The 9,951-nt window shown below is 38.6% G+C and overlaps 2 protein-coding genes and 1 pseudogene across 2 annotated transcripts; 1 reads left to right on the top strand and 2 right to left on the bottom strand.

Moving 5' to 3' along the window:
• Window positions 1-861: 861 nt before the first annotated feature.
• Window positions 862-4,524, top strand: LOC101300257 (bidirectional sugar transporter N3-like). The gene is given in 7 exon segments (XM_004300998.1): window positions 862-874; window positions 3,025-3,063; window positions 3,205-3,241; window positions 3,339-3,549; window positions 3,658-3,819; window positions 3,990-4,109; window positions 4,231-4,524. Coding segments are annotated over 7 exon segments (876 nt in total).
• Window positions 4,525-5,516: 992 nt separating this feature from the next.
• On the bottom strand, window positions 5,517-5,916 carry LOC101299968 (annotated as a pseudogene).
• An 866-nt stretch (window positions 5,917-6,782) lies between these two features.
• LOC101306628 (TVP38/TMEM64 family membrane protein slr0305-like) lies at window positions 6,783-8,809 on the bottom strand. The gene is made up of 2 exons (XM_004299152.1): window positions 8,426-8,809; window positions 6,783-7,585 (listed from the first exon to the last, which is right to left on the bottom strand). The coding sequence occupies exons 1-2, from the start codon at window positions 8,728-8,730 to the stop codon at window positions 7,111-7,113; spliced, it is 780 nt and encodes a 259-aa protein (XP_004299200.1). The 5' UTR covers window positions 8,731-8,809; the 3' UTR covers window positions 6,783-7,110.
• Window positions 8,810-9,951: the final 1,142 nt, after the last annotated feature.

Below are 9,951 nucleotides of genomic sequence, written 5' to 3'. Positions count from 1 at the left end.
GTTCAAGCAAACATGTTCAACTCCATTAAGCACAAAAGAACTAGGAAATCATGCAAACAAGAATATCGACTATGATCAAATACTTGCATTCTTTAATTCATAACTCTCTAATCACAAAATTAAATAAACTCAATAGCCTCATGTTCTTCAACCAAATAACTAATAAACAAAACCTAAGTCTTATTGAGCCAGAACAAAGATTTTGTATAAAATTATTATTGAAATGGTGATTAAGAGTTTAACATGGCAATCCATTGAATCCAAAAACACATCAACTAAAGAAAAAGAGTAATCATACTAGAGTTTTATCTTAGCCCTAACTAGAAGTTTAGAAATCAATAATCAAAGAAAACATACATGACTAAAAAAATAAATAAAGCATGAAACAGACAATGGAAGAATTATAGAACTTAGGTCCAACAATGGTGAGGCTCTCTCTCTTCTCTTCTTCTGGAAATATTGCTGTGTTATATGTGTCTTTTTTCGTCCTTTGGTTTTTTGCCTTTTATGCCTCTTGAAATCCTCTTTTGTTTGGGCTTTTCAAACTCTCCTTGTCCAACATGGAATAGTTTTCTTCTCTTCAAATAACACAATAGGTTATTATAGTCAATGCAAGAGTAACCTTCCATATATGTAGACACGTTCAACAATCTTCCTTGTAGTGTTAAGATTGATGAACTTGGGTTTTACAAATTGGAATCATGAGGAGATATGCAAAACTCGTCAGAATCTGCCTCCCTGAGTTGCGTTCACTCAAATCTTCATAACTTGCTCTAAAATAATGCAAATATACTTCCGTAAAATTCCTGAGAAATGTAACCGTATATTTCTAATGGTATATGGCTTGCCTCCTAATTCCTTATGAGCATGTACAGTTTATACCTTAAAGTTGACGCACATCAGAGTACTTTCTAGGTAACTCAAGATAAAAGCACGGTTGTTATCCTCTATTTGACTTTTAGCTCCAAAATCTCATTTTCTCCAACTCGACCTACAAAACACAAAAACCAAATAAATGACTCACAATTGACAAAAAATAAGTATAGAATCCTACATTTAAAGGTATAAAAGTGTATGAATTATGAATCTATGAAGCTTATTTATGCATCCATACTTAACACAATGATAATCTAACATTAATGGATGCTAAACCCAAATATAAAGGAAACAAATAACGCTAAATAAAAGAATCATAAAACGAAAAAAAATATTAAAATACGAATAAGATAATTAAGACGACATATTGCCTTTTTTTTCGATGATGACGCGGCTTAAATTCTCGTCCCACATCAAATAAATAATGTAATATAACTCAGGGTAGTTAGGTATTCCATAGGATTTAGGGTTTTATGTGTACAATTAAGTTCTTGATGAAAAGTAGATCCTGTTTTGGAGATTATAGCCGCATTGTTTTGTAATGGTTGCAGTAGGGCTTATGTGTTTTTTTTTCTTACACTAGGGGCACAAAGGCCTAAGAAAAAACAGATAAAAGACTAACTAAAGAACAACAGTGTTCCCAACTAACTTTTGGCCTACTGATACAAAGTTTTGGGAGTGCCTCCATCTTTCACGGAGCAACTCTGAAGGAGAAACCCTAGGGTTTCAACAGCGGCGACATCGCCCCTTTTCTCTATCTTGGGGAGGGGTTGCTGTCTGATCACAACAGGGGCGGTGCAGAGGGCTTCTTGTGCACAGATCGTCAAGGCGACATTAGGTTCTTGCTCTGAAATTAGGTGCAGCGGTTGCGGCGACAACTTTGGTGAGGAGGAAGACCTCTTGATCGCAGTGTTCTCGAGTCTGATCTTTATCAAGGCAGAGGCATTTTGGTTTCGGCTGTGCTCGCGAATCTCTTTAATGGGGCTGTCGATTTGTTCCATCAGCGGTGAATTACCGAAGCCATATCGATTTTACTGTGGTTGTTTGATGGGTGAGGGTGGTTGTGAGTTGTTGGATAGTGTATGTTGCTTGGAGGTGAGCGACGTTGTTTGCAGGCGAGTTCGGCGTGGTTAGGGTTTTGAAAGGTGATTGAGCGTGGCAGCGACAGAGGCCGAGTTGCCTTTTAAGGGTTTCTATGGCAGAAGGTCGGTGGAGACCACCAGACTGAAGGTAGGTGGCTTCGACGATGAGCCCGGTGTTAGAAAATCTAGAGGGGAAGAGGAGAAGTTTGGGCCGCGAGGCTTGGGTTTTCCCTGGCTACAGCAATGGGCCTGGGTGGGCTGGGCCTTAGGGCGTTACTTTTCTTCATTCTTCCTTTTGGATTAACCTGCGTTGAGTTATGGAGGAGTGATAATTTCTAGCCTATATTGGTTTTGAGTGAAGTTGGTTTGCTAGACCGCTGGGTGGAAAGGTACACCATTAGGTCTTAAGCGTCATAGTCACCAGGGCAGTGGCTTCGCTTCAAAGTTGTATAGGTTTAGAAGTTATTTTTATTTGTTTTCTAGTTTATTAATGTCCACCTTTTCAGACCATATATTTGAGGTTGTTTTTTCAACTCATAGTTGGTAGCTGTTTGTATGGTCTTCAGACTATTCTTGTTTGACTGTTATGGTCGTTATGATCTTTGATCAATAAAATTATCTCCTTTACCCTAAAAAAAGAATAACAGTGTTCCCGGTTCTTCTAATTCTAGAAACACCAGTTAAATCATCTAAATAAGCATCAGCAACATGAATGGAAGGATCTTCAAACAAGATGAGGCCAGGAGCATATCAATGCTCATGACGTGTAGGGAGATATTTTCTTTTGCCCTGCCTTTTGGGGTAAGCCAATTCTCTTTCATTTAGTAAAAATGGACTGATTTGCATCCCATTAATATGGCCGCCATATACCACCTACCAGACTTCTAATCTTCTACGTGCATGTAATGCGACAAGATAGTCATTTTGTCTCTTGGTGTGTTCATAAAGGAGTGTGTTTCTCTCTCCTCAAAGATGAAGCTATATAGTTTTCTGTCTCCTATGTTATTGTCTCTGATTTTATTGCTTGCTAAGAAGGACCATCTTCTTCCAGATATGGCTGCTGCAGATAGCCAACATCATTTGGCGTTTATCTTTGTCGTCATAGGTAATATATGTCAATTTTCGAACACGAACGGGTTTTACAATGTCTATCAGTTACGCATTGTTTGTTATCATGCCATCTATACTTCATTTGAATGAGTTCCTTGATTTCTAAATGCTTATACAATTTCGCGTTTCATGACAGGTGATGTGATCTCCTTTATGGTTTACCTAGCCCCAGTGTAAGTAACTGATGATCGAACAACGTATCTCTTCTCTTCAGGTGCATGCATTATGTAGTACAAAAATATAATTTGCTTCAATTTTGTTTACTTCCAGGCCAACATTTTACCGGATTTACAAAAAGAAAACGACTGAGGGTTTCCAATCGCTGCCCTATTTGGTAGCTCTGTTTGGTTCCACGCTTTGGCTCTACTATGGCATAGTAAAGCAAAATATGGTGCTTTTAATCACAATCAACACTTTCGGAAGTGTAATGGAGACTTTGTACATCGCCATGTACATTGTTTATGCAACAAACGCTTCAAGGGTACGTAAATTACATAAAAGTATCGAGTTTGAATATATAGCTTACCTGTTAATATTCCTGTTCTAATTAACGCTGATTTACAATTTCTTAAATTTGATCAAAGTACAGAAATTAACTATCAAGTTATTCGGGTTTATGAACTTGGGACTCTTCTCCTTAATCGTTGTCTGTATAAGCTATGCAGTTCATAGTGAATACCGTGCGTTGGTTCTCGGATGAATCAATGTTGCCGTTACCATCTGTGCATCTGCAGCGCCCTTGAGTATTGTGGTAAGGTCCCTTTATATATCGATAATGTTTTCAAATCTATATATACTAAGTATTACTAAGCAAAATATAGTATTTGTGGCAAGAAACAATTTTCCTATATAGAAGTAATGAATTTCTCTCTTCTAGTTACATAATTATTTACTTAATTAGTGTCCCTTCTGTAAATGCAGGCACAGGTGATCCGCACAGGAAGTGTTGAGTTTATGCCGTTCACCTTATCATTCTTCCTTACCTTGAGTGGCGTGTTGTGGTTCTCTTATGGAATGCTCCTCAAAGATATATTCATAGCAGTAAGCAGTAATTTTGTTATTTCAAAAAAAAAAAGTAGTAATTTTAACCAAAAATTACATTTACATTCCCAGTAATAATTACTTGCAGAATAACAAGATCGCCCTTTGTCTTTTCATATAGCTTCCGAATGGGTTAGGTTTTGTCTTGGGTCTCCTTCAGATGCTGTTCTACGCCATATACAGAAACCGCAAGCAGGTCACAGTTGATCAGCGGAATAAGCTTCCTGCACCGGAGCACGTAACGGATACTGTGATTCTGAGTATAGCAACATCCGAAGTTCAATCGGTGGATGCTAAGCAGTGCTATGATTATGACGGGAAAGATGGAAGCAAGGAGAGTGATGGGGATGAACATGAGAAGTGCGTGGTGGAGATGGTGGATGTTGATGCTTCGGGTGATCTAGCTAGCCTTTAACTGAAATCTGATGAACCATGTGCAGTGTGAGGTCCAAAATAATTACAACCTCTATCTATATGGCATTGTAAATATTGTAATTGGCCATGATTCTAAAATAATTACAGCCTATATATAGCATAGTAACTGTAATTGGTTTTTCCAAAATAATTCTATGATACTATTGCATGTCTCCATCAGATTAATTATGTGTCTATGACTGTAATATGGCGTGATTGTAGGGATATCGCAGAGAGCACTTGTGAGTTGTGAGCTAGGAGAGCAAATAATTAAAACTCTTGAAATTTTACTATGGTGCTTGCTGTTATGTTTGTACCTCGCTCAATTGCACTAAGCAAATGCACTATAGTGAAAGAGGTGAAGAGAAGCTTCTGCTTCTATTTTCAGCTGGCTGGCTTTTAGATTTCAACGTACTGTTCAGATAGAGCATGATATTGAACAATACATCCAGGCCACCATTTTCCAATTAAATGAGCAATGAAGGAAAATCACACAATCAGATGAAAATTCTACTTACCATAATCTACAAAAACAGTGCAGAGACACACAGAGAGGCAAAAATAGATACCCAAATGGCCAGAGTACGTTCAACACTAAATCCGCAAAACTTCTGAAAATACCGGCCACTTGTTTAGCTAATATCAAAGCTTAGCTTCCGGGAAGAAGGGTAATATGGTAGACCAGTTGACAACAGCAAAACCAAAATGAACATTTATCTTAAATCGAGGATCCAGTGCTGCAAGTTACTGCTAAGAATAAGAACATTTTATTCAAATGGAAACTGAAATCCAGTATCCTATTCGACAGTTCTCTAATAAAAATGTAAAGATCGAAACGATCATTTTAATCTAATAATGAAAATATGATTAACCGAGATTGTACATGATTAATTCGATCAAAGTCAAAACCCTAGCTACATACGTACCATTATTCTACTGTTTCTACATGACTACATCTGACTGCTGATACTAATATATATACCAACCAATTTTCTAGCATGGATTTTCATCAGAGGAAATGAGAAACTGATGAGGCTGGAGTTTGGCTCTACAATTCGGACAGAATGACTGCTTCGAAAGCCAGGTATCCGCACACTGGAGGTGGAACGCGTGGTTACAACTTACAACCTGGAATCACCCGCGCCAGTTGCTCCGCTTCGATATCGTCCAGACACAGCGCGCACTCCACCGCCCTGGTTAGCTCTTTCCCGATAGTTTTCGGCAGCTTCTTGAGATCGGAGGCCGAAAAGCCCTTGACCGGTACCGGAGGCGGCTCTGCCTGAGTAGTAGTATATGTGGCGAACCATACCAGACAGCTGTAGAGAACGAACACAGCGAGCATGCCTGCGCAGGGGAGCGAAAGGGCTAAGAAAATGGTTAAGAGCTTAACCATTTTCCTCTGGTTTATGTTTCTGGGCATACAACCATGGAAGGAGGGGAGAGAACTCAAAAGGGTCTTTTTTTTTTTTTTTTTTTTTGTAATAAAAGCTTAAAGGGATTATTAATGAAGGGTTAACTGGTAGCTCAAGCTTAGGTGGTAAAGTGAGCTGGGTTACAGAGAGTAACAACCAGGTTTATGATACTATCCAAAATCCAACGTACAGATGGCAATTGCTGTTATTTATAGACGATTTTTTCTCTATCAATCACAAAATATACTATATATCCAAACTTTTATATTTATAAGTTTTTTTTTTTTTGTATAAATAGAGGACTTAAACATAAATTGGGGGGAAAATGTGCCATGTCTCTCTGTGTCTACCTGTGGTGTATGCTAACAAGTATCTCTCTCCACAAAATTGGCCGTGTTGATCAATCATCATTAGAGTTGTTACACATGGAGCTTTCTTTGCGATCATTGCAGATCAAAACCGTAGGATAAATTTAGCAAGGAATCGGATTAGTTTAAAATTGAGTAAATACATTCTATTCATTTCTAATTCATGATGCTATTTTACTTTGTTTACAAGTTTTAAGCCTCATTTTGATTTATCGAATGCAAGTGAGTATAATCGTTTATGATGCTTCACACTAGCACAAATTCTATTCAACACTGCCAGGGTGGGAAGTGGATTATGTTGATAAAGAGGGTTGTAAACGATACCATAGCCAAATTACTAATAAAGATGGGATTGTTTGAGACTATTTTGATTTTTGAATATGGAAGCAAAGGTGGGATTGTTTCCAACATTTAGATGATTATGAAAAAGCATTATTGGGGCCGAATTCTGCCACATGATAGATAGGGGAAAAGTTTAAAATTCCAGCGAACAAAGATAGCAAACAAAGATAACTGATGCAACAAACGCACCATGTATGTGAAGAGATCTTTCATCTTACTCCGCAGTGAACATTGTAATGGTACACTCCTCTTCCTACGCTAGAGTGCAGGGACGAGAGAGCACACGATATCACCCATAGTGCAGTTTAACTAGTCATGATAACAATCAAAATAGCAGATCATCCAATGGTACAGACTAGCTACAAGCAATCTCGCTAGCATAATATCGATCAATGAGAGAAGATCGAAACACTACATCGAGTTTCAAGGTTTATCTGTTATTACTGGCAGAAAGACCAGTGTCAACTATTGACCCTTTTTCAGGTCCTTGTTATTTGAGTCGTTGCTGTTATTAGAGTCCTGCGAATGCTCGCTGGGGATGGGAGAGGATTCAGTCACTAATTTTTCAGTAGAGTACTTCTTAATTCTCAAGGAAATAAGAATGCTCGATATAATTCCTAACAAAGGGAAAAGGTAAGACCAAACTTTAGATTTCTGGGAGCCAGCGCCTGAAGAAACAGCAGCACCAGCCAAGCTGCCAATCGACGTGTTCTGTAAAATCATCGGCATGCATCCAATAACTGTCGGAAGCAAGAAATCCACAAGAAACCGAACTTTTGTCGCAGCTAGGGCATAGTTTATAATATAGGAAGGCATTGGTGAGAAGCGGGCAAGAAGCACAAATCTCCAACCATCTCGCTCAACTCCTCTGGAAAGTACAGCGAAATACTTGTTCTTTTGTACCCAATCCATTGCTGAAGTTGAACTCTTAAATATCAACCTGAATGTAACAAAAGCATTACAGTACTTCCAAAAGCAATCACAGAAAAACACACAGAAAGTGAAACCTAATCAAACAGAACTCTACTCCCCTGAAAATTGAAGTTGAGTGAATATTGAAGCTTATGGAGTTAGTCACATTATATAAAGAAAGCAGGGTTTAATGAAAAAAAGCTGCCCACAGATTAGTATACCTCTCATCATATTCATGAAACTAAGACTTGAACTTGATTCTAAGTCTGGATCATCATCCTCATCCATCGTATTTACTATGCATTTCACTTAATATAAAGAAAGCAGGGTCGAAGGAGCAATGCTGCTCATATATTAGCCTAGTGCCAATCATATTCATGATACCAAGACTTGTACCTGATTCTAAGTCCGGGTCATCATCCTCATCCATGATATCTATGCATTTCACACTGATTCTGATAGATTAACAATCTCCCTATTTGTCCAAATTAAAATGTATGCATAAGCCCTCATCTAAATATCGCAATTGAAACCTGCCCTTCCCTCAAAAACTAAACAACTCCTATATACTGATGTAATCAATCATTAAACAAACAAAGCCAACAGACTATCACTCTATCTGATCCTCTGTTACAAAACAAAGAACCCTTCACTCTATAACCCTTGCTTTCTCATACTCGTAACACATCCAGCCAAAGAATCACATCTCAGAGACAACTAAGCTCTACCACAAAAGCATAAAGCAGTCCTCAACAACACTACCTATTAAGCTAGCTAACATTACAAAAGGGGATTAGGCTTCATAGTTAGCTTCATCCCACTGAGCTATTATTGATGCTACAAAACCAAACCCCTAACTATTCAGTACCTGCCGATCCAGAATGAGAGGGAAGCGCCGAGGAGCTTGGCAGCGAAGACGCAGAGCACGGCGGGGAAGAACCCAAAGAGCATAGAAGCGGCGGCCTCGAAGAAGACGGCGTAGGGCAAACAGAGAGCGAGAGTGAGAGTGTGGATGGCAACGTAGAGAGGGATTGCCCATATCCCTAACCGATCAGACAACTCAGAAAAGACCTTGATCAAAACGTCCTTGTCCCAACCGTATTGCTTGCTCACTTCCCTCACCGTTCCCACTATCGCCACCGCCACTCCGATCGCCCACCATTTCTTCCCCATTTCGCTTCTCCCTCTCTCTCAATGTCAACTCTCTCGATTCTCCACAGTCGGATCTGGGTTTAAGTATAGTAGGCTTTGGGTTTAACAAACGGCCCACACATCACTTCTTTTTTATTGTGAGATTGTTTTCTTTCAAGCAATGCTGGGTCTGGTAAATTACATAAGTAGACCATCTTATGTGTCGGTTTATGTGACATATACATCGCTCAACCAATAAATGACGGGGTTGTGCCACATCAACTAACATGTAAAATAGATTCTACATGAAAGGATAAAAAATGGTTCACAAAACATTTTAGTCTTTCTTTTCCTTCTATTGTAGTACGAAATGATTTAGGAAAATGGTATGCAGACTTAAAATCCCCAACTAAAACCATACTCTAGTTTCAAGAATATAGCTCAATGATGTACTTCTACAAGTGTTTCGTGACAAAGGTCGTCGATAAGATTATATGTAAATGTTTGTATCTAAAGTTTCTAAGATATAAAAATTTGGTAAACAACCGTTCACTACCAGAAGAAAGGTTTTAGCCGACGAAAATAAAAAAACCAGACTGACGAATTATTTTTTCGTCGGCTAACGTGGACTTTAGCCAACGAAATTTTCCTTCGTCGGCTAATTTAAATTTTCGTCGGCTTTGGCCAACTTTAGACGATGAAATTAAAATTTCGTCGTCTGAATAATTTTTTTCGTCGGCTATAATCTGTGAACTTTAGCCGACGAAATTTTTAAAAGTTTAGCCGACGAAAAATATAATTTTGTCGGCTAAAGTGCCTTATATTTGCAGATCTGGACAACAACTCATCTGGGAAAAAAAAACTATACGTAGAACCTTCAAACGCAAAAAAGTCGTGAAATAAGATATGACCAGAATGGTGAAATACGTCTACGGTTAAAAATCACGGTATTCCGATAAAGTCTCGGTGCAGATAGTTGCGGTCAATGCAATTTACCCTTATTATTCACTATACTGCAGATTTGGCGTTTGGTGTCCGATTGACTATTGTGATATCTTTCTGGAAGCGTAACGGCCCTACAAGTCAAACTCATTTTTATGCTATGACATATGGGCCTTTTTGGCCATCCGAGTCCGTTTAGGGCATCAAAATGTAGTTTTCTTATTTCCGATTAGAGTTGACCGTTTTGATCGAGCCCTTAAAGTTGTCGAATTCAGTTGAATTTTTTACCATAGTAAAGGTCCTAGAGGGAGGGGGGGGGGG

Source organism: Fragaria vesca, linkage group LG5 (genome assembly GCF_000184155.1).
Source record: "Fragaria vesca subsp. vesca linkage group LG5, FraVesHawaii_1.0, whole genome shotgun sequence".
NCBI classification, from domain to species: Eukaryota; Viridiplantae; Streptophyta; class Magnoliopsida; order Rosales; family Rosaceae; genus Fragaria; species Fragaria vesca.
Note: the sequence above shows the minus strand (reverse complement) of the source record. Positions and strands in the feature narration are given on the sequence as shown.